The sequence below is a fragment of the Oryza brachyantha genome, chromosome 4, assembly GCF_000231095.2.
Source record: "Oryza brachyantha chromosome 4, ObraRS2, whole genome shotgun sequence".
In the NCBI taxonomy this organism is placed as follows: Eukaryota; Viridiplantae; Streptophyta; class Magnoliopsida; order Poales; family Poaceae; genus Oryza; species Oryza brachyantha.
Genome location: NC_023166.2, coordinates 421,340 through 444,647, shown reverse-complemented (window position 1 = coordinate 444,647; position 23,308 = coordinate 421,340). Strand labels below are relative to the sequence as shown.

Here is a 23,308-nt window from a genome sequence, read left to right as displayed (position 1 = left end):
TCTTTCTGCCACATATTTTATGTTCCTAACATAAAATATTTAATGTTGCTAACATGTGTAATTAATCCGTTACTACGAAAATGATGCTGCCATGTGTAAGCAAATTATAGGATCAAATAGCGTTGATCAAAGGGTAGTTGGGGGAGTTGACTGATTGATGGCTTGTTTTTACATACTCCATCAATTCAGTTTGACTGTGCAACTAACGGATTATTACTTTCTAAATTAAATTTTCTAAATTGTAATTTTATCAGAGTGATGTAACAGAAAGTAGTTAGAAAACATACATAACTTATCGTTTATTCCTTACTAGTTTTTTTTATAATAGAAGTGGTATTATTTATTTATAAGCCCCACTATTCTAATGCAAACCTAATTAACCCAATTTACAAACGTACTAATTGTACGCAGTCGCAACTCTACAAACTCATAATCTTTGAACCCTTAATCTCCAAAGTATAATTGCTTCATTGGTTCTTCTGGTGCTGATGGGACCTAGGACTGAGCAGATAAAACACATCATCTAACCCAAACAGAAAATTAGAGGGAACAGGAAATTCTACTAAAATAAATGTAAATGGGTCAAGAGTAATGTGAGTATAAGTTGTACTTAGTAAGTTACGATAAGAATTTGCAATGTGGTGTAACGGTGGACAATGACGTTGGTACTTTGCAAATGTTATTTATTTATTTACTTATTTATTTATGCTATTCTATTCAAATATTTGTTATTTAGTAAATGCTGCTTTATTGCAATTAATCTTAGTATATTCCTTGTGATCCATTGCATCATTTATTACTCTTATTCCATGCTACTTGTTAAGTACGGTGGTTTGTACTCAGCCTTGCATAATTTTCCTTTCAGAGCTGGAGGTTGAATTTGATGGAGATGACTCTCAGGAGTAAGCTGTCCGCCGTCGAAGTCGTTGCCTGTGGACTCAAGCCGTGCTACGCTAGAGCCAGTATGCGTTATCTTTACGCTGCATTATCGTTAGTTTAAATGTTATTTTCAACTATTTCTAAAAACGATGGTTACGTAATCATCATTGTGGCTAGTTCTGGATAGGGAATTTTAATACGCAATTAAGTTTAGAAATTCGTGTGAGAAATTTCTAGGTGTGACACCAAATCATTCACATAACTACCAACAACTTCATTTCCAATTTTACGTTACATCCTTAGTTCATTACCGACTATTTTTAATTACATACAAAACTAATATAACCATCGTGTATTATAGTTCAACTACACTTATAAATGTAACTAGAAAAATGCCCGTGAGTTGCAACGAGAGAAATATAAACTTAATTCATAATCTCAACATCAGTTTAAATAATAATGAAAGTGATTATCACCAAGCAAAGAATTCCACACGCTCAATCATGCGACAAAAAGGACGACTCCGTGAACTAATATAGTCCACTCAAATGTGCCAGATAGGCTGAATCGATCAAAAGTAACCTAGCTGGTAAGTTCACTTTAGTAGATTATTTTTTATTATCCACGTAAAAATCTCGATGTTTTTTATACCATAGATATATTGAGACACATCTTTAAAAAAATTATAACATTTTTTAGCATTTTTTAAGAATAGTTTGAATATATTGGCTATACTATTGTACTGGGAAACTTAAAAACTATATTACAGTAATGTAAAACATAAAATAAACAAAAGAAAATAATTTACAAATAAAACTTTATATATGTGTGCATAGCGATCTAAGGAACAAGGCTAGAAAATAAACTACGATGAAAAATCTCAAAATCAACTCCAAATGAGCTAAAACCAAGGTTAGAAAGTAAATTACGATGAAAAACATCTCAAAATCAACTCCAAATATAAGGTTGAAGATTTGAATTCTCTTATAAACAAGGGCGGACCTAGAAAATTAGTTAATTGGGTCATCAGGATCATAATATACTAATCTTATTTAATTTTTAGTATCATCTTAGTTGCCTAAACAATATAACAATGGATTTCGTCAGAGATTATCGAGGTCGGCTGACCCCGACTAATGTACGGTAGCTCCGCCCCTGCTTATAAACATATGCAAAACAGAAAAAAAAATGAGTGTGAAAAACTATAGTATGATACTGTAAAAAACTAGCACTGAAAAATACTATGAAAAAATATAGCATTGTACTGTAAAAACAAAAACAACTATCTTTAAAAAACAGCGTGAAAAACCACAGGACTTGAAAAAGATCAAACTTGTGTGGGAGGCTGTCTTCAGAGTCATTGGCGATTACCACTTGGGCAAGAGCGCGTCAATGTTTTTTGTTGCCGCCGTCTTAGGGTTGGAGTTGTATTGTGCGCTAGTCTATGTTGCTACGGACGGACGAAGGATCGGCAGAATCCCTATTCTCTTTTATAGTAGTAAAGATATACAAGTATAACATACGAGTACATAATTTACATTCATGATGAGCCAAAACAAATTATCGCAATCTATATATATATATGTGTGTGAACTACATAATAACACAATTCAAAAACCTACAAAGCATTCCTACACAGCCCATAACAAAAATGTTAAATGTGTGCTGTCTTTGAACAAACAAAAACCGCCGGCTTACACTACAAAACTGCCAAAAATTAAGAAAAACCGCGAGTACAAGGGCAGCTACCGCTGCTGCACATCGCCGGAAGAAATCCTGCGCACCGCGGCTATCGCCTCCTACCGCGTGGCGAGTACAAGGACGAAAACCTGCCGGCCCACACCACAGAACACGGCCCATCTACTGTTACGGCCTAACTTGGCTGGCACTTTTTTTTTCACTTTACAAATAGGGGTTTTAAGTTTATATGTATAAAGTTTACATGTATAAATTTATATCTATAAAGATTTTTTGTAATACATATATACTTTTTGTTTATATATAATATATTATATCTATATAGATTTTTTATATGGAGAGTTTGTATGTGTGTGTATAAAGTTTGTATATATAAAGTTTACATGTATAAAGATTTTTCCATATATGTATATATAAACTTTACCAATAGGGATATTAACTTTATAGGTATAAAGTTTATATGTATAAAGATTTATATATGAAAAGTTTTATGTATAAAGTTTGCATGTATAAAATTTATACGTAATAAAGTTTATATGTATAAATATTTATATATAAAAAGTTTGTATGTATACAGTTTATATGCCTAAATTTTATACGTGTAAAGTTTATATCTATATACACACACGTGTAGCCGGTGAACGGTGGGCCGATCAGTTTCACGGGGCCTTACGGCGTGTGGGCCTATAGGAAGAGAGGCAGAACGACCATGCGTTCGCTCGTGCAGCCCGCCCGCGACCGAGCGCCGATGAGACCCTCCCATACAAGGACGCTAGAAGCCGCGTAACCACGGTGGGGATGGTTGGGCCCTTTGTAGAACAGTAGGGGGTTTTTTTTTTCGGTCGATTTTTCCATTTCAATTTTCAAATTGCGTTCAAATCATATTTTTTTCATAAATTTTTTGCACCAAACTTCACTACAAAATATGCTCTATAACATGTATGTTTATCTTTAAATTTCATCAAATATTTTGAATTTGACTCGAATTAGAATGCGGTAACCGTCTCGATTACCCCGGCGGTCACGAGTACCCGACCATGGCACCATGCCATCTCAGTTCGATCGATACAAGAAATACATAAAGCCCATGGATGTCAAAATGGAGAAGCAACCTTAAACTGACTTATGAAGAACCATTTGATTCATCATCTCACTTCCGGACAAGTAGTAATATTGGTTATACTATGATACTAGTACATATAGAGTAATACTGTGACCTCAAACAATCAAACAGTAAAGTAACCCAAATGCGACCACACACCTGACCCATGGACACACGTAATGCACACACTAGTGACGCAACAACACACTGCATTGCATTGCACCATGCCATCTCTTTTCGATCGAAGCAGTCAGTATGTAGCTCAATTAATCCACCTCCTCCATCTTGCTCTCCTCGGCGGCGGCATCGTCGAGCGCCGGCATGTCGGCGTCGTCGTCGGCCGCGGAGGCATCGTCGTCGTCGATGCTGAGGCCGAGCTTGAGCATGCGGTGGATCCTGGCGGCGAAGGTGTTGGGGTCGTCGAGGCTGAAGCCGGAGGTGAGCAGCGCCGTCTCGAAGAGGAGGAGGACGAGGTCCCTGACGGACTTGTCGTTGGGGTCGGCCTCCGCGCGCCTCCGGAGCTCCTCCATGATCCCGTTCTCCGGGTTGATCTCCATCGTCTTCTTGCTCGACATGTACGCGCCCATGCTGCTGTCCCGCAGTGCCTGCGCCTTCATGATCCGCTCCATGTTCGCCGTCCACCCGTACTCGCCGGTCACCAGGCAGCACGGCGAGTCCACGATGCGGTCCGACACCACCACCTTCTCCACGCGGTCGCCGAGGATGTCCTTCATCACCTTGCACAGCGACTCGAACGACCTCCTCTTCTCCTCGCGCCGCTTCTTCTCCTCCTCCGTGTCCTCGTCCAGCTTCAGCCCCTCCTTGGTCGCCGACACCAGCTTCTTGCCGTCGTACTCCTTGAGCTGCCCGACGGCGTACTCGTCGATGGCGTCCACCATGAACAGCACCTCGTAGCCCTTCTTCTTGAGCCGCTCCAGGAACGGCGAGTTCTCCACCGCCTTCCGGCTCTCGCCGGTGATGTAGTAGATGTCCTTCTGCCCCTCCTTCATGCGGGTGACGTAGTCCTTGAGGCTGGTGAGCTCGTCGCCGGACTTGGTGGAGTGGTAGCGGAGGAGGTCGGCGAGCTTGGCGCGGTTCTGCGAGTCCTCGTGGATGCCCAGCTTGAGGTTCTTGGAGAACGCCTCGTAGAACTTGGCGTAGTCCTCCTTGTTCTCGGCGATCTCGAAGAAGAGCTCGATGCACTTCTTGACGAGGTTCTTGCGGATGACCTTGAGGATCTTGTTCTGCTGCAGCATCTCGCGGGAGATGTTGAGCGGGAGGTCGTCGGAGTCGACGACGCCCTTGACGAAGCCGAGCCACTCCGGGATGAGCTCCTCGCAGTTGTCCATGATGAATACGCGGCGCACGTAGAGCTTGATGTTGTTCATCTTCTTGCGGGTGTCGAACAGGTCGAACGGCGCGCGGCGGGGCACGAACAGGATGGCCTTGAACTCCAGCTGCCCCTCCACGGAGAAGTGCTTCACGGCGAGGTGTTCCTCCCAGTCGTTGGTCAGGCTCTTGTAGAAGGAGGCGTACTCCTCCCGGCTGATCTCCTCCGGCTTCCTCAGCCAGATGGGCTTCTGCTTGTTGATCTGCACCCACTCATGGCTCACCTCCTTCACCTTCTTCTTCTTCTTCTTGGAGACCGCCTCCTCGTCGTCGTCCACCTCCTCGATGTCGCCTTCCTTCTCCTTGCCCTTGGACTTGGACTTGTCGTCGCCGTCGTCCTCGTCGTCGCTGATCTCCTTCTCCGTGGTCTTCTCGGTCCATAGGTAGATGGGGTAGCTGATGAACTCGGAGTGCTTCTTGATGAGGTCCTTGAGGCGGCGCTCCTCCAGGTACTCTAGCTGGTCGTCCTTGAGGAAGAGGGTGATCTTGGTGCCGCGGCCGAGGCGGTCGCCGTTGGTGTCGAGCGAGACGGTGAAGGAGCCGCCGGCCTGCGACTCCCAGACGTACTGCTCGTCGTCGTTGTGCTTGGTGGTGACGACGACCCTGTCGGCGACAAGGTAGGCGGAGTAGAAGCCGACGCCGAACTGGCCGATCATGCTGACGTCGGCACCGGCCTGGAGCGCCTCCATGAACTCCTTGGTGCCGGAGCGCGCGATGGTGCCGAGGTTGTTGACGAGGTCGGACTTGGTCATGCCGACGCCGCTGTCGATGATGGAGAGCGTCTTGGTGGGTTTGTCGGGGACGAGGCGGATGAACAGCTCCGGCTGCGCGTCCAGCTTGCTCTTGTCGGTGAGGCTCTCGAACCGGATCTTGTCCAGCGCCTGCATGCGCCATGGCAGCATCAGCATCGTAGTCAAGAAACAGAGCAAGAAGAGAGAAAGAGCAGAGGAGATCAAGAAACAGAGCAAGAAACGTTGCGTACGTCAGATGCATTGGAGATGAGCTCGCGGAGGAAGATCTCCTTGTTGGAGTAGAAGGTGTTGATGATGAGGGAGAGCAGCTGGTTGATCTCGGCCTGGAAGGCGAACGTCTCCGTCTCCGCCGCCGCCATCTGCACGTCCGGCGCCGCCATTTTTTGCTGCTTAGTTGATCTTGCTCTGCTCAACAATTTCGAATTGCCGATCAATCGCTGCTGGAACTGGAATGAAAGGATCGCTTCTAGCTCGAACGCAACAAAGATTGATGCTTGATTGAATTCGATGGACAAGTAGGACGAACAGACAGATCGGATTTATATACACGCTGGTTAGAGGAAGAGGACGGATGGTTCGAGAGCGTTCTCAACATCTCGTCATGCTTTGGCCCTATGGTTGGATTCTGGAGCTGGTCGAGGAGCGTTGGTTCATGGAGCTTCCGGACCCTTCCGCTGCTTACCGCCATTATCAGCACAGCAGCAACAGCGAGCATCCGGAAGCTTCGCCAATTATCTGGGGAAGAAGAAAGGCCGTTCGGCGTGGTTGTGCTTGGGCTGGGCCGTTCGTTGGGCCTTTTCTCCGAGAGACTATACCCAAGGCCCAAACCTAGCAATAACAACGAGGCCCTCTATTTAGGGCCCATTTTTCTTCCACAACTATCTATGTCTCATTTAAGTTCATTTTTCAGTTTCTAAATATGGTTTGACTCTTCGTCTTATTTAAAAAACTTTTATGATTAATATTTTTATTGTTACATGAAGAGTACTTTATACGTGACTAACTTTTTTAAGTTTTTGTACAAATTTTTCAAATAAGACAAACGGTTAAACGTTTGGACACAAAATCGAAAAATAAAGTTATTATGGGATGAAGGTAGTACACAATAATATATTGCTTCGGGCCCTTGAAACATCTATTTTTTAAGTTTATTTTTTTTAATTAGGCAGATAACATGTGAAAATAATCCAGTGAATAATTTATTTCAAGACTATCATGTGCGACATTATTATTTCTTTTTGTATTTTTGGATAAGTTTTAAATCCTACCCATTTTGTTATGATTTGGTTTATTATTATATAAAATTTAAGCATAACTTATGATTTTACATATTTGAATAAAAATTTTATTGGTAAAAATACATGTAATGGGTGTTTATTGGTAAAAAACTTAAGTGAGTGTCCTATTACAAGTATGTGTTTATTGGTAAAAATACAAAAGTCGTCTAGGACAGTGGCAGATCTGCCATGAGGGTCGAGGCTCCACTGCCGGTTCTAATATCGCAGAGACCCCTTAAGCTCTCACTAGTTTTTTTCCTTCCATAAGGTTTATAGAAAAAGAGGGTAGATGCATGAACTTTTAAGAAGAAAAATTTAGCCTCTACTGATACTTTCTTCTCGATCCGTCTCTGAATTACAAGGAAAGAGGATAGAATCTCAAGACAATGCTTAATTTGCTCGTCCATCGATCATGGACAGAGGCACCCTTATAACTTATTTATATGGGAAACAGTTTTTAGCACACGGGTATAGGTACACCCGTGTGCTTGCATGTCATCTAAATAGTCATCAAAAAATATGGAAAAATTTAACAAGATAGATTAATATGATTTATATCACTCCACAAACATGCAAGTCTAAATTTAGCTTCTACAAGTTGTAGAAAAAACAAACAAAACTGAAACTAAGTATACGCATATTCATAATTGTTCTTGTTATTTTTGCTACAATTTATAGAAGTTGAATTTAAACTTTCATGTTGGTAGAGTGATATAACTCATATTAAACAATCTTGTTAAATTTTTCTATAATTTTTTATGACTATTTAGATGAAATGCAAGCAAACGGGTGTACCTACGCCCCTATGCTTACAAAATTGCTTCCTTATTTATATATCGAGATTGCTGGTCAGCAAGCACATGCATGGCGCCATTGATGGTAAACAACGAAGCTTAAAGAGTGGTTTTGGGGGTCTTGTAATCCCTGAGGTATGGCATGGTGGAAAGCACTTGTTCGATGAGCGGCCCCATCTCCGGCCACGCACCATTGTTCGCCGCAGCCTTCTCGATCACGTCGCTAATGTCATTCTTCACGTCGTACCTCATGGTGCCGATCACCTCCTCCGTCGTCGGCCCGAGCTCGACGGAGGCGATCTTGAAGGCTCCGCCGCCGCCGCCGGCGCTCTCGACGCGCACCAGCGTGGGGCCACTGAACAGGTTGTGCTTGCACGCCAGCGCCTCCTGGTACGCCCCCGTCAGGAGCGCCGCCACGTAGTAGCCGCCCTTGGCCGGGTCGAGCCGGTGCAGCGGCAGAGTCACGGCGTCCCCGATGAACCTGTCGATCTTGCCGTCGCTGTCGCAGGTGATGTCGACGAGCGTGCCGTGCAGCGCCGGCCTCTCGTTCAGCCGGCTCACCGGCATCATCGGGAAGAGCTGGCCGATGCCCCACATGTCGGGGACGAGGGAGAAGACGGACAGGTTCATGTGGTAGTTGTAAATGGTGCTGGCGTCGCCGGTGACCCTCTTCGACAGCTTCTTCGCCAGCTTGTACAGCTCGATGCCGTGCTTCTTCAGGTCGGTCGCGTGCGAGTGCATGGCATCCACGGCGATGGCGCCGCCGCCGTTATAAGTTGCAGAGCTTCTCGGCTGCTTGGAGGAGAGATCCTGGATCTTGCCCAGAAGCTGGTCATGGGTGTCCTCGTCCTGCGGCTCCGGGATCGCCGAGAGCGCCTCGAGGATGATCATGGAGTGGTGCGACGCCATGGCGCGGCCGCTCTCGGTGCACAGCACCGGGTGCGGGACGCCATGGTCGTCGCACGTGAGCCGCACGGCCTGCACGACGCTGGAAGCGTACTGCTCGAGTCCGTACGCCACCGACATGTCGGAGCTGCCCGACCGTGTCCCGTCGTAGTCGACGCCAAGCCCGCCGCCGCAGTCCAGCGTGGTCATCCCCGTCGCGCCGTGCTTCTTCACCAGGTCGCAGTAGATGCCCGCGGCCTCGGTCGCCGCCTTGTACACGATGTCCGTCGTCGGGATCATGGAGCCGACATGGAAGTGCAGCAGCTTGAGCCAGTGCAGCTTGCCATTCTTCTTCAGCTTCTCGGCAACCTCGTAGATCTTCCCGGCGAGCATCCCGAACTTGCCATGCTTGCCGGCCGTGGACCCGAAGTGCCCCGGTATCTTGGTGAGAAGCTTTGCACGAAAGCCGATGACGGGCTCGACACCGAGCTTGGCGCTCTGCTCAATGACGATGTCAAGCTCCTCCTCCATCTCCAGCACGATGATGGCGTTAAGGCCCATGGCGCGCGCCGAGAGCGCGAGCGCGACGTAGTCGGCGTCCTTGTAGCCATTGCACACCAGGTAAGCTCCCGGCTTGGCCTTGGTCAGGCAGCTCATGGCGATGAGCAGCTCCGGCTTGGAGCCAGCCTCGAGGCCGTAGCTGTAGCCATGGCCGAAGTTGACGATGTCCTGGACGACGGCCTTGTTCTGGTTGACCTTGATGGGGAACACGCCCTGGTACCTGGACGTGTACCCGGTGCTCTCGATGGCGCCGTTGAAGGCGGCGTGGAGGGAGTCGAGGCGGTTCTTGAGCACGTCGGGGAAGCGGAGGATCATCGGGAACTGGGCTTTCTTGTCGCCGTCTTCGTTGGCCATGGTGGACAAGGCGGCGTCGATGACGGAGTGGACGTCGATCTCCTGGCCTGAGATGGTGTCGCGGCCATGGGGCTTCACGCTGAGGTGGCCATGAGAGTTGACGACGAAGAAGGGATCGCCCCACCCGAGGATGTTGTACATTTGCCCGTAGTTCTTCGCCATCTTGTTCCCTTCTTCGATCTCTCTTACTAGAGATAAACACTATCGAAATAAAATTAATTAATTAATTTAACGAGGGTTTATGTGACTGTAAAATGAAAAAAATATGTTCAATAATATAGCTAATAATATATATATATATATAAATACTTGCCGCGGATATTTGCTAATGCAAAATCATGAAAAAATAAATTGTCAAAATTGCATGTTGACACCGGCTAAGAGCATCTCCAAAAGGTGCCTAATATAAGTCCCAAAAATAAATATTGGCATTAGAGACTAAAAATGTTGCTCCAACAGCTATCCAAATTAACTCCCAAATTTTTAGTAGCCTCAAACGCCAATCTATTTTGACCCAAATTTTGGCCTTCTATTAGGTTGACAATCCACCTTCATCGTAGCAATGGAAATAATTTATACCGTAACTATTTCAGTCTTCATCGTAGCAATGAAAATAATTTATTTTCTGATCATAACTTTATAAAATTTTTTTAAAAAAATCATTTTGTTTTTAACTCTTTGTTTTGTTTGTGCAGCTCTGTTTCAGATCATCAGGACAGCTCAAAACGCTGGCTACTTCTGAGAAGAACACTCGGCTGCTTATAGTCCCGTAAACTTCAAGAAAAAGGTTGAATATTTGCCAATTTATGTTCCAAAATTATCATTGGATGTAATATATATTTTTGAATTCTGAATGAGTCGTCAGTATTATTATGTTTGACTCATGCAGATGCTGAAATAGTTGTTGCAATGAGCCACAACGATGAATTGACATATTTAAAGTTTTTGGGACTATATTTTTAGGTACCTCTTGGTGATAGGGATGTTTTTGAGCCCAAAATTTATTGGCTAGCTTCCAATACATGATTTTTGGGACTATATTTTTAGGCATCTATTGGAGATGCTCTAAAAGACATCATCTTGGAAGATAACACGACAATTATTCACAAATATGAAATAAAACTAAAACAATGGGCATCTGTTAATTTGAAATAAATTAGATCTTCGCTCGATATATAAATATTAACATGTTTATCGACCTTCAATGCCGTCAACAACCAAACTGTGTGATAGATAAATGTTAGCAATCTAAAAATGGAATTTGGATCTGGAGACAAGTACGGATCTATCTGACCATGAAACAAGAAAGCCAATTAATTAAGCAATTAATTAATAGCAAACATATATATATTTCTGGTGACTCAAGGTAATATATTTTTCAGGGTAAAATTTTGATATCCTAAGATACCATAATTTTACGCACATCGAGTACTTTTCAAAGAGTAAAAAGTTTCATACTCAATAGATATATATACTTAATAGATATATGAGAGAAGACACTCCAAGAACTGGAGATATATATAATCAGAGAATATATATAGAGAATACCATACCGACAGGAGGATAGGGAAGAACTAGCTAAATGACTGAATTTCAGTGCTTATGGAGGTGTGGATGGTAGACTGCACCTTTCTTCCATTTATATAGAGGCCGGCTGGTCGGTCTGAAATCTTTGCGCTAGCACTCTACTACTCCAGCATGCAAAGTGTATTAAAAATGCCATGTGATGCATGCTTTGGAAAATAAAATACACTGACATCTCGACACAATTAACTATAGAGGTGATAGATGATGTTGTTTATGTGCATATATAAGATCTGCATTAATGTTGTCGGTGTGTTTGGATCTAAGATCCACAGCACACATGTAAGAGCATCCTCAACAGTCCATACATCCCGTCTTACATTCTAAAAATCCCCAACAGTCCATACATCCCGTCTTACATTCTAAAAATAAAAGATGAACGATAAAAATTAAGCTTCATTAGAACATCTATCACATCCTTTATTTTCGGATGTCATCCATATTAGAATAAAAAAAACTTAATATTTAAATATTCTCTCTTCATCCTTAAAAAAATGTGGAGATGCCATATATAGATGATCTGCTAAAGTATGAGGTGATATGAAGGACGAAACCATTTTAGATGATCATCCAAATGAAGATATGGATAACCAAATTTATATGAGTAGGTAATTAATGGGACAAAACCGTATCTCCCACATATTCTGAATCAAATAATAGAAACTGCACCAACCAAATCATCTAAAGATTGCCCTAGTTACTGCGTACCTCTAATAATGTCACTCCACTGGTAAAGGTCTGCTAATTAAACCGGCCACCTGATGAGTTGCGTGATTGTCCATGACCATGTACATATATAGCCAGTTGATAAACATGAAAAAAAAACCATCAAAGAATTAGAAAACATTTTTTTCCTGACAAAAAAAACATCATCACTTCGATAGAGCAAAATGTTGTATCCGTCCTTGTCAATGGCACATGATACTACAAGATAAAAACCACACTGTCATCTGCTTAATTTGGAAGGTTTGTTTATCATAGTCATGACTTGAAAAGGTCGCATTAACAAGTTTTAGTTTCTGATTCGGGTAACATATTTGATATAGGCCAGCAAGTTAACTGACTTGCCATACATATTTACTCAAATTATATAAGAAAAGTCTAGCATCAAAATATTTAATTATGACAAGGAGGAGTATAATTAAGGAGTACGTGTGTAAACTGTCCAGCTTTAAAAATAAGAGCAATTTTATAGTCCTTAAGAAGGTATCAAATCTTAGTGTAACCACTTGAGTATTGTAAAATTGCTAAAAATAAATCCATTAGACGCCATTTTGGGATCTTCAAAAGTAAACCCATAGTACTACATCAATTTGGTAATCCCACCTGACGCGGTAGGGTAAAATTAAGAATTATATATGTATGCTCCCTGCTATTCACACACCATTAATGAATTGTCAACGCTTGGCCTAAAACACTAGCTCCTCTCTTTCCGGATCATCGAGAAATAGTTAAACCAGGATCACATGACCGCATCGTCAAAGATAAGTGTCACACTCTAATTAATACGCGGCGATTACGATATGTTACGATCGAGATGCTCCAGAAACGTGGTCGATTTATGTCAGTTGAGCTTCATTACTAACATCACACCAGTTAGTCCCGATATAAATCACTTTGCAACTATATATACGCATGATGTTAGGGCGTTTTCAAGGATAGAATCTAGGATTAAATCTTTTATTAGAGGTCAGGTATGGTTTTTTTATTTATATAAAATAGTTCTAATTACTCTTCTATCTTTAAATTTTATCCATTTGTCGGGCCTTCTATGGGCCGGGCCATAACAGAAGAACTATTGTTTTCTCAATCTAAATCAAACGAGCTCATAGTCACTCATAAGCCGTGCCCGAGGTCACGGACGATTCATAGAGATTTGTCCTAATTCTTTTTGTTGTTTTTATACTTAAATGAACCTGGGTAATAAGTGGGTTTCCACGCAGGGCAATAGTATTTAGGAATTGGGAAGTAAACTATTGGGATCTAAACTAGTACAAGCCGCACATTTTGTTGTGAATATGTGACAAGTGAACTCGAATATTTACGGGGCAACACAGGGTTGATGCACACATACATTTGGTCTAAGTAAGACAATTACCGCATTGAAGAATTCACAGGAATTAACGACGAGAGAGCACTGCTTGCAATCACTACAACACAAGAACAATCTTCTCAAAATATGCTCCCAATGTCTAAGAATTTAGTGAAGTAGTAGGAGATTGCAATCGTAAAAAAGAAGGAAAAACGTGCATTGGCTCAATGAAGCATACAAGAAAAAAAGCAACTTGAGGTTCAGATTGCAGCGCAGCTAACTCAGTGTCAGATTTCAGGAGCTAGACCTGACAACAAATAGTGTCGCCGTGTTTTAAAAGATGATGTCATTAAAAACTTTTTGGCACAGAGCTGACCATTTATCTTATTTAGAAAAACTTATACCATTACCATTTATTTTATTTGTAATTAAAATCATTATCAAATATATTTTAACTGTAACTTAAATTTTTAAATAGTTAATCGTATAAAAAATGTCAACTGCATCGAATACACGAAGTTTCAGAGATCCACAGGGCTGAGCAGAGGCCTCCCGGAGAAGAAGGCGTCCAGGTTGCCCGCCACGACGTCGATCACCTCGCGCACGGACTCCGGCGTCAGCACCGCCCGGTGGTCCGACAGCACCACGTTCTCCATCCCGAACAGCTCCGTCGGCACCGCCGGCTCGTTCTCGTACACGTCCAGCGCGGCGCCGCCGAGCACCCCCTCCTGCAGGCACCTCACCATCTCCGGCTCGTCCACCAGCCCGCCGCGCCCCACGTTCACCAGCACGCCGTCCTTGCCCAGCGCCTCCATCACCTCCCGGTCCACCACGTGCCGCGTCTCCTCCGTCAGCGCGCAGCACAGCACCAGCACGTCGCTGTCGCCGGCGAGCTCGCGCACCCCCGGGTAGAACTTGTACGGCGCCGACGCCTTCGCCGACCTCGAGTTGTAGGCGACGATGCAGCCGAATGCGGCCAGCCGCCGCGCCACCAGGCTGCCGATGCGCCCCAGCCCGACGATGCCCACCCGCTTCCCGCTCATCTGCAAATGCGATGCAATCGATTTAGCTTATCGATTCCAAGATTGGAGGATTAGTTCGATCCAAACCAAGAACCTTCCTCGCGAGAGGGTAATCGCCGGCGGCCGCCCAGCTACCGCGCCGGACGTACGCGTCGGCGGCGGCAACGCGGCGTAGCACAGCCGCGAGCAGCCCTACGGCGTAGTCGGCGGCGTCGGCCGAGAACGCGTCCTTGGCATTGGTGACCGCGATCCCGCCCCGCGGCGGCGGCAGGCGGCGAGGTCGATGTGGTCGACGCCGGCGGACGATGTCACCACCAGCTCCAGCGCCGGGAGCGCGTTGATTTGTTCCGCGGTCACCGCGGGAAGGTCCACGGTGAGGAGCCCCCTCGCTGAGGCGGCCGTGGCCTCGTCGGCGTTGGCGGCGGGAATGAGGCGGTAGCGGGGTGCGAGCTCCTGCTCGAACTCCGGGATGAGAGGGTCTGCCAAGATCAGGATCGGTTTGGACGTAGAAGAGTCATGGGTTGGCGGCGGCGCCATGGCCGAGAGCCTCCGGCGGCGGCGAGAAGGGGGAAGTGAGTGAGGTGGACGGATAAGTGGAGCAGGTGAAGGGGAAAGAGGAGGCTGGGCTAATTTGGAAATAATTAAAATTCGTCATTTGTTAATTTTAAAAGGTTATTGAGCTAATACTTGATTGTAGTCATTTTTTAATACTTGGGCTAGTACTTGAGCTAATAATTAAAATTTGTCAATTTTTAATTTTTAAAAGGTCATTTTTTTAATTAAATTTTTAAAAGGTTATTGAGCTAATACAAAAATTTGTCATTTAAAAGGTTATTGAGCTAATACTTGATTGTAGTCCTGGTTGTTAAGAGAATGTGATGTGTCATCCTTTTGTTTCGTTGTAATTGTAACTGGCCCGATTTACGTTTACTTAAAATTCAGGCGTGATCCCATATCAACAGCTTTACCACAATTCCATTTTCTGCCTTCTTTGTATATATTAGTATATTACTTAATTTTTATGGCTTTGATATAATATATAGCAACATAATTAGTAGAAAATCCCTGATATCTCTTTACACAAATCTCTGAAAAAAGGAGCCGAACTATTGGGAGGAAATGTAGGAGAGCGTCTTGCAAAAAGGCGTACATATATAGCCGACTGGCAGCGGAAAAGATCAATTTTTAGACGGCTGGGCTGATTGATGTAAGATCTTTTGTAGGCAATAGAAAAATTAGCCACGTTTGCAGCAAGATAATTATTTTTTGTAGGTGAATTAACGCTGCCAACCATGATTCGATCTCTCGTCTTAAAAAATGGTAATTGGATCTCTGGAATCTAATATTTTGAAGTCATTAATACTTAAGTTAATTAATTACCTTGGTGGCCAGTGGGTAGTCCCCGTCCGCAGCCCACCTGCCTCGCCGGAGGTAGGCCTCGGCGGCGGCCATCCGGCGCATCACGGCGACGACGAGCCCGACCGCGTAGTCCGCCGAGTCAGCGGCGAACGCCGCGCCGGCGTTTGTGACGGCGATCCCGCGGCGGCGGCAGGCGTCGAGGTCGATGTGGTCCACGCCGGCGGAGGTGGCGACCACGAGCTCCAGCTTCGGGAGCCTGTCGAGCAGATCGGCCTGCACCGGAGGGATGCCCGGCACGAGCATGACCCTGGCCTCCGCGGCGCTAACCTCGTCGGCGGCGGCAGACGCGAAGGTGAAGCGGCCATCGAGCGTGGCGGCCAACTCCGGGAAAGGCGGCCGCGCAAGGAGCACCAGCGGCTTCCCGGTGGCGGCGTTGGGCGGCGGCGCCATCTCAACTCCTTTGGGAATTTGGGATTGCAGCAGGTGATTTTCGTTTGGTTTGGAAATAAATGGAGTAGTAGTCCAGTATATATGAAATGGAAGACGGGGACAAGCACACACACGATGTCTCTTGCGTCATGGTAGGTGTAACATTTCATTACACCGTTTTCAATAGTGTCTTATTATTAAAACATATTTGAGTGGATTAATAAAACAAATACTTTAGATCAGGTATAATATCATGCTACACACTGACTATAAGCGTAGGTGCAGTTGAGTGAATGAAAGTTGAAGGATATTGGCTCTCTATTAAATACATAGAATAGAGAGAGATTAAAGAAAAATATTCGAGTCATTCTTGCGGCTAATATTTCAGTACCGCATGTTAGCTCTAATATATGGTTATAGTTAGTAGTTGATTTTACCATTAAACTTGCTCAAACGGCTTAAACGTTGAATCTAATTATTTTTTTTAGTTTTTATATGAAATGTTTGACTTTTCCTCTTATTTAATTTTTTATAATTAGTATTTTATTGTTATTAGATGATAAAATATAAAAATTGTTTTACGCGTAACAGTTTTTAATTTTGTTTATGTTAACGGTAGGCACAGGAACAAAAAATGTTCTTTGACAAGTCTTGGGTTACACGTGAAAGACTTGTCGGCCTCGATGGGGGTCCACCCATGGCCCACACAAAATGTCCGGTTGAGATTTGATTCAGCGTATTGCTTCGTAGGTTCGATTCGTGCTGTCGATGTACTAGAGAGATCTCATTTCCTTTCCCACGCTCTCTCTTTAATCTATATTAATAAAACATCCATCCGTTGCAACGGGTAAATATAAATAGATTAAATCACCTAGTAAATCGTTGGTTTTACTACAACCATAACAATCAAAGAAAAAAAAATTCTAGCATATGAAGTTCAGCATCGGCAGACAGTTTCTCGGTGAGCGATTTTGGACGTCCCATTACTGTCAAATGTTAACGGGGAATTTAACTATTTGCCATTTTTAGATTTGTCTCCTTTCCAAATACCCCTCTCATATTTATACTTATAGAATTGCCACTGGTGAGAGATTTTTCTTAATCATTTGCCACTTTTGATTATATGGAGGCGCCATGTAGGACTGCCTATGTGGAGATGGACGTGAAAAGACCTGGATACCTCTATTATCTTACCAAAATAGTGTTATCTCCCTAATCAATTCCTCGTTCCCTATTTTGTTTCATCGTTGAATTTAGTGGTCGTGTTCGGTATAGGGTTAGCTAACTGCGCGGCAACTAAAGTGGCGAATTACTATATGATTAATTAATTATTAGCTATAAAAAACTTTAAAATGAATTAATATGATTTTTAAAACAACTTTCTTGGAAAGAATTTTTAGCAAAAATACATACTTTAATAATTTAGAAAGTGTGAGTGCGGAAAGCGAGAAAATTGGTGTAGTTAACTTATGAAAAGAACTCGGCCTTAGTTGTTCCTATTATATTCTTGAATTATTTGAAGTGTTCCATTTTTTTCAATATACTATTGTATATGCTTGCATGAATTTGACTTGATTTATTTATGATTAATTGATAAAATTAGAGTAACATGCTAGTTGGGTTCTTTTGCTAGGATACAATGGGTAAAATGGTCTTTTTACGTCCACCATCCATGCTAGCACTCCTATATGGCGCTCCACGTCATCAAAAGTGGCAAATAATTAAAGTTATTTCTCTAACCGATGGCAATTTTGTAACTACAAATATAAAAGGGTTATTTGGAGTGGAGACAAATCTAAAAGTGGCAAATAGTTAAATTCTCCAATGTTAACAGTACCAACCTTCACAGTGTTTCTCAAATATCATGTGTTTTCTATTTTCATTGCTCAACCAAGAAGCAGGATATGCAACAAAAAACTCAAAATGGCTAGTTCCATATGGAACACATTAATTCCCCCTCAATCATAGATATAAACAGGTACAAAATGTTCGATTGAGTGAAAGTAATCAGACCTAGGAATCCAAAATATAATGCAAAAATGAACCAAACTTGACGTTTCTGACCAATGACTACGACCAAACCCTCAACAACCTCATCATATATCTTCTGGAAATAAACATGTTCAGAGATCATGCTGTGATCTGATTCTGCAACTGATTCTAAACGAATGCCTAGCCATATCAGAAGCAAAAATAAATAAATAAACATTCCCGAACAAAGATCAGATCGTACTCATATCTCACACTATGATTTAGGTCTAGATTGCTAGGTTGTATGGCCACCAAATTTCAGAAGTGATAAGCACTAAACAATACTTATAACTTGAGGCAACCTGCATTATTAGTTCACCTTAATTTAATACTGAGATTATAATAAATATTAGTGATATTGTTTTAGGCGATAACATTTTTGGCGATAGGGTTCGACAAATATCGCATGAATTCAAAAGTTTTGGAAAAATTGGTAGAAAAAGAAACAGAACTCCTTCCATTTCTCGTAAGTGTACGTGTTTCGTAAAAAAATTCTATCCAAAAGTTGCTTTAAAATTATATTAATCTATTTTTCACGTGGCAATGGTCCGTACTTCATTTATCATACCAACAAGATACCTTATTTTGTTTGATCTTCTACTTCTTTCCTATACTCTCAAACTCACCAAATGTCCCATGAGATCTTCATTTGCCCTGTCTTTTCAATTATACTGCAGATTGAATAACAGAATAAGCCATTTCAATTGGTGTTTTGGAGAAAAATATATTAGTCCATCTGTTTTTTTTATTTAACGTCATTGAATTTTAGATATATATTTGATCGTTTATCTTATTCAAAATTATTATGTAAATATGGAAAATTATAAGTCAAGCTTACAGTACTTTCAGTAATAAATCAAATCATAAAAATGCTAGTTATGTGATTTTTTAGTAAGGTGAATGATTAAATGTAGTCTAAAAAATAAACAACGTCAAAAAAAATGGAGGGAGTATAATTTTCTATTTTTGAGGAGAACAATTATTTTAGATGATGAATAGTATTAATGAAATTATTACACTCATTCTCTGCATCTATCGGCAACATACAGACAGGCAGACAGCAATTATAGCATAATGAAGAATAATTAAATATTTTATAGCAGAATGGTGAAATGTCAATTGAGCAACTAATAGTAACAGTGCAAGGACTGCAAAGCTGGAAGTGCGCGTCACTCGACGGCGGAAACGCGCGTCACCAGCGGCTCGCCGGCGAAGAACGCCTCGAGGTTGGTGACGACCAGGCGGCCCATGTCGGCCATCGACTCTGGGGTGAACACGGCCTGGTGCGCGGTGAGCACCACGTTGTCCATGGCCATCAGCTCCGGCGGCACGTTGGGCTCATCCTCGAACACGTCCAACCCCGCGCCGGCGACTCTGCCCTCCACCAGCGCACGAACAAGCTCCGCCTCGTCGACGTTCGCACCGCGCGCCACGTTCACGACCACGCCTCGCTCCCCCAGCGCGTCGAGCACCCCTCTGTCCACGATGTGCCGGGTTTCCGCCGTCAGGGCGCACGCGACGACGAGCACGTCGGAGCTCGCGGCAAGGTCGCGCGCGCTGGGGAAGTAGGCGTAGGGCACGTCCTCCTTGCGCCGGCGGGAGTGGTAGGACACGACGCAGCCGAACGCCACCAGCCTCCTCGCGATCGCCGATCCGATGCTGCCAAGGCCAATGATGCCGACACGCTTCCCACCGATCTTAGAGCCGAGTGGGATGAAATAGCCGTGCTCCGGCCAGAGGCCGCGGCGAACATGGCGGTCGCCGGCGGAGACGTGGCGGAGAACGTCGACCAGGAGGCCGACAGCTTGGTCGGCTACATCGGCAGAGTAAACGCCGGCGGCGTTCGCGACCTGCACGCCGCGGCGCGCGCACTCGGGGAGGTCGACGTGGTTGACCCCCGCGCTAACGGTGATGATGCAGCGGAGAGACGGGACGGCGTCGAGGAGCTCGGCGCCGACGCCGACGGGCCCGCGGCCGAAGACAAGCGCGACGCGAGGTGGGTCGGAGTCGGCGGCGACCGCAGCGAGGAACGCGTGGATGGGGAGCTCGGAGGCGTAGAAGTCGAGGAGGCGGAAGCGACCGGCGAACTCCGCGAACGTTTCCGGTGCCAGGCGGCAGAGCAGGAGCACCGGCGGCGACATTCTTCTCCTTTCGATGAATTGTTGCTTTGTTTCTTATGTTTGGCCAGCGTCCCAGCGACCGTCGAATTTGTTGCGATACGAAATTTTGGCTCAAGAGATGGTGACCTGGTAGCTGACATCCTCAAAAGGAAGAAAGAAAAAAAATAATCTTTTTTGGTTAGGACTTAGGAGCGGCGGCGATGGCGTCAGCCGGCGGCAAGCGGCCGGTCCTTCTGCTGCGCCGCACCAATGACCTCGTTGCGGCCGAGCTGCGAGCACGGTTCCGCGTCCTCAACTTCTACGAATCGGGCGCTCCCCTCCTCTCCTTCCTCGCCGCCGCCGCCGCGGATCCCGATCCCCCGCGCGCCGCCCTCGTCGTCGCCGGCGGAGCCATCCGGGTAGACTCCGCGTTCCTTGACGCGGTGCCCTCCCTCGGCTGCGTCGTCACCACCGGCGCAGGCGTTGACCACATCGACCTCGCCGAGTGCGCGCGCCGCGGGGTCGTGGTGGCCGGCGCCGGCAACACCTTCTCCCCCGACGTCGCAGACCACGCCATCGGCCTCCTCATCGCCGTGCTCCGGCGCATCTCGGCGGCCGACCGGTACGTCCGCCGCGGACTCTGGGCGTCGCGGGGGGAATACCAGCTTGGATCAAAGGTTTGTTCTTGCTTTCATCTTACTCTATATTACTCCCTCGATTTCATTTTTTAGATTGCTTAGATTCATATGGAATGCTAATAAATTAAGACATACATATGTAAACTATATATATTTATTAATGAATAAATCTAGATAAAACTAAAAAACTTTAAAATATAAAATGAAGGTACTAATACACAATTGTGGTAACAAAGAGAATTCCTAAATTTTAATCAGGTTCCTGCTGTGACTGATGTCGTGCTTGTATGGCCGCCAACTTTTTCCTTGCTTGGAAGGTCATGATTTAGATCACAATTTCACTTTGGGTTAGTGTTCTTGTCCAATTTTGGAAGAGCCGAAGGAGGGGTTTATCCTAATTTGGTCTTGCCTCATTTCATCATTGCAACAAATGGCACCGTCTGTGTCAAAAATAAATAGTCTTGGATGACAAAGTCCAAATCTTTTTGTCACTTGAAGTTGCTTATTGCGTTACCAGTGCTATTTCTCAGCAATTGCCTCCCCACATGGTTTGCATCCAATGATTATACAATCAGGACCATTTGGTGCTATTTTACCTGCATTTTGTACTTCAATTGGAGTGTCTAAAATTAATTTGTCATGACAACCTCACCTCAATATTATCTGTCCTAATGAATAATGATGCTGTAATCAGCTAAGTGGGAAGCGTGTAGGGATCATCGGGTTGGGCAGCATCGGATCCCTGATTGCGAAGAGGCTCCAAGCATTCGGCTGCACCATCTTCTACCACTCCAGGAGGCCAAAGGATGGTGCCTCCTACAGGTTCTTCCCCGACGTCGGCGGCCTCGCCGCTGCCTCCGACGTGCTCGTCGTCTCGTGCGCGCTGAACGATGAGACGCGGCACATCGTCGACAATGGCGTCCTGGAAGCCCTGGGGAAGGACGGCGTGGTGGTGAACATCGCTCGCGGCGGGAACGTCGACGAGGCGGCGCTGATCAGGGCGCTGGAGGAAGGGAGGATTGCGGGTGCAGGGCTGGATGTGTTCGAGAAGGAGCCTGATGTGCCGGCGGAGCTGCTGTCCATGGACAACGTGGTGCTCACGGCGCATGAAGCTGTCTTCACCACGGAGTCCACCTGCGGCCTGGCCGACCTGATGATTGCAAACCTGGAAGCCTTCTTCTCCGGTGAGCCATTGCTTACCCCTGCACTTTCCCAAGTGAAACATGGATACTACAAGAGAGATCCATGAACTGAAGTTTCATGCATGGTCTGTGAATGCCACTGCCAAATAATGTTGCCTAGCTAGCTGCTTAGAGGTTATTACTACTTGTTGCTGTAATTGCCAAAGGCAAAACAAGTAACTACTATTGTCAGTATGTGTTCCAGTTTTAGAGAAGTAGTTACAGTTGTCATCTTAATCTTGCTAAGAGTGCATGCTTGTTTGAGGAACCAGGATAGTAAAAGTGCATTTTTCATAACAAATGTGTGAACTTTAGGCTCTTCTCTCAGAGTGGTATATCTGATCTGCCTTGCGTAATGAGGATTCACGGTTGGACGTTGGAGTTTCCCCTAAAACTCACAAGAGGGTAATTTTTGAGCAAAATTGTTATTAAGAGTGAAAAATGTTGGCAGGGGAAGCAGTAAGTGGTGAGAAAGGATTTGAAGCCCATTAGGCATTTAGGCCCATCGGATCAGGTGAGAACTGTTACAGATATTGGGCTTTCTGCCATGTCGTTGTAGTTGAAAGTTTTGGAGTTTAGGTTTGATCGTGGCCTTCGAAGGCAGTGGATCCTCTTCTCTCCCTCTTTCTACCTACCCCAGCACTCACCCATGCTCCGATCCAGGGGCTCTTTCTCATTAATTTGGAGTGCTTCTTTTCCTAGATGGCTATTTGAAACAAGGTCTAACGTGAGGTTCAATTAATCTCATGGAAACCCTTTTTTTATATCTATATTTTGTTAAATTATTGTATTTTTTTGTGTGGTCCATCCAAGCCGTTATTGCGATATGTTTCTGGGCTTTATAGTTGTCTCATTTGGAGTTGTGTTCCTCTCAAAATCGTCCCATTTTTCGTCATTAATTAATATATGTTTCAATTCCTGTGCGTGCTCCAAAGCTAAACGAGGATTCCTAGCTAGACAGTGAATCGATCCAAGATATAATGTTGGTATCTGATAAACCGAACATAAAGTCTACGGGACATACTTTCGTCATGGACGGGATTAAGCTAATCGAGCCGACCGCATGTGTGACTGCCTCCGCTCATCGGCGCATGCAGCTTCACGAGCCGACGCCGACGCCACGCGCTGCTCGCCGGTGTCCGGCACTCATCTCTCCCCACTATCTCCGTGTTGTCCTCGTCGTGCCGTGCAAATGATTTCATCTGGTCCGTAATGTATACGAGATTCCGTTATGGAGTTGTT

At 44.7% G+C, this 23,308-nt stretch overlaps 5 protein-coding genes across 5 annotated transcripts; 1 reads left to right on the top strand and 4 right to left on the bottom strand.

Annotated features, from left to right (window-relative positions):
- Positions 1-3,661: 3,661 nt before the first annotated feature.
- LOC102700954 (heat shock protein 83) lies at positions 3,662-6,297 on the bottom strand. The gene is made up of 2 exons (XM_006664865.2): positions 6,051-6,297; positions 3,662-5,949 (listed from the first exon to the last, which is right to left on the bottom strand). Exons 1-2 carry the CDS (start codon positions 6,198-6,200, stop codon positions 3,946-3,948), a joined length of 2,154 nt encoding a protein of 717 aa, XP_006664928.1. The 5' UTR covers positions 6,201-6,297; the 3' UTR covers positions 3,662-3,945.
- A 1,584-nt stretch (positions 6,298-7,881) lies between these two features.
- LOC102700677 (arginine decarboxylase 2) lies at positions 7,882-9,866 on the bottom strand. The gene has a single exon (XM_006664864.2). The coding sequence runs from the start codon at positions 9,851-9,853 to the stop codon at positions 7,991-7,993; it is 1,863 nt and encodes a 620-aa protein (XP_006664927.1). The 5' UTR covers positions 9,854-9,866; the 3' UTR covers positions 7,882-7,990.
- Positions 9,867-13,281: 3,415 nt separating this feature from the next.
- On the bottom strand, positions 13,282-16,362 carry LOC102702065 (glyoxylate/hydroxypyruvate reductase HPR3-like). Its single transcript, XM_006664869.3, has 2 exons — positions 15,710-16,362; positions 13,282-14,350 (listed from the first exon to the last, which is right to left on the bottom strand). The coding sequence occupies exons 1-2, from the start codon at positions 16,136-16,138 to the stop codon at positions 13,829-13,831; spliced, it is 951 nt and encodes a 316-aa protein (XP_006664932.2). The 5' UTR covers positions 16,139-16,362; the 3' UTR covers positions 13,282-13,828.
- Positions 16,363-19,100: 2,738 nt separating this feature from the next.
- LOC102701784 (glyoxylate/hydroxypyruvate reductase HPR3-like) lies at positions 19,101-20,329 on the bottom strand. The gene has a single exon (XM_006664868.3). It carries the CDS (start codon positions 20,287-20,289, stop codon positions 19,318-19,320), a length of 972 nt encoding a protein of 323 aa, XP_006664931.1. The 5' UTR covers positions 20,290-20,329; the 3' UTR covers positions 19,101-19,317.
- Positions 20,330-20,380: 51 nt separating this feature from the next.
- On the top strand, positions 20,381-22,386 carry LOC102701229 (glyoxylate/hydroxypyruvate reductase HPR3-like). Its single transcript, XM_006664866.3, has 2 exons — positions 20,381-20,924; positions 21,580-22,386. The coding sequence occupies exons 1-2, from the start codon at positions 20,469-20,471 to the stop codon at positions 22,132-22,134; spliced, it is 1,011 nt and encodes a 336-aa protein (XP_006664929.2). The 5' UTR covers positions 20,381-20,468; the 3' UTR covers positions 22,135-22,386.
- Positions 22,387-23,308: the final 922 nt, after the last annotated feature.

Coding starts and splice junctions, on each gene's coding strand:
- LOC102700677 (XM_006664864.2), bottom strand. CDS start 9,853: ATGGCGAAGAACTACGGGCAAATGTACAACATCCTCGGGTGGGGCGAT.
- LOC102702065 (XM_006664869.3), bottom strand. CDS start 16,138: ATGGCGCCGCCGCCCAACGCCGCCACCGGGAAGCCGCTGGTGCTCCTT. Junction 14,351..15,709: donor ACTACCCACTGGCCACCAAG/GTAATTAATTAA, acceptor TCGCATTTGCAG/ATGAGCGGGAAGCGGGTGGG.
- LOC102701784 (XM_006664868.3), bottom strand. CDS start 20,289: ATGTCGCCGCCGGTGCTCCTGCTCTGCCGCCTGGCACCGGAAACGTTC.
- LOC102700954 (XM_006664865.2), bottom strand. CDS start 6,200: ATGGCGGCGCCGGACGTGCAGATGGCGGCGGCGGAGACGGAGACGTTC. Junction 5,950..6,050: donor TCATCTCCAATGCATCTGAC/GTACGCAACGTT, acceptor TGGCGCATGCAG/GCGCTGGACAAGATCCGGTT.
- LOC102701229 (XM_006664866.3), top strand. CDS start 20,469: ATGGCGTCAGCCGGCGGCAAGCGGCCGGTCCTTCTGCTGCGCCGCACC. Junction 20,925..21,579: donor AATACCAGCTTGGATCAAAG/GTTTGTTCTTGC, acceptor TGCTGTAATCAG/CTAAGTGGGAAGCGTGTAGG.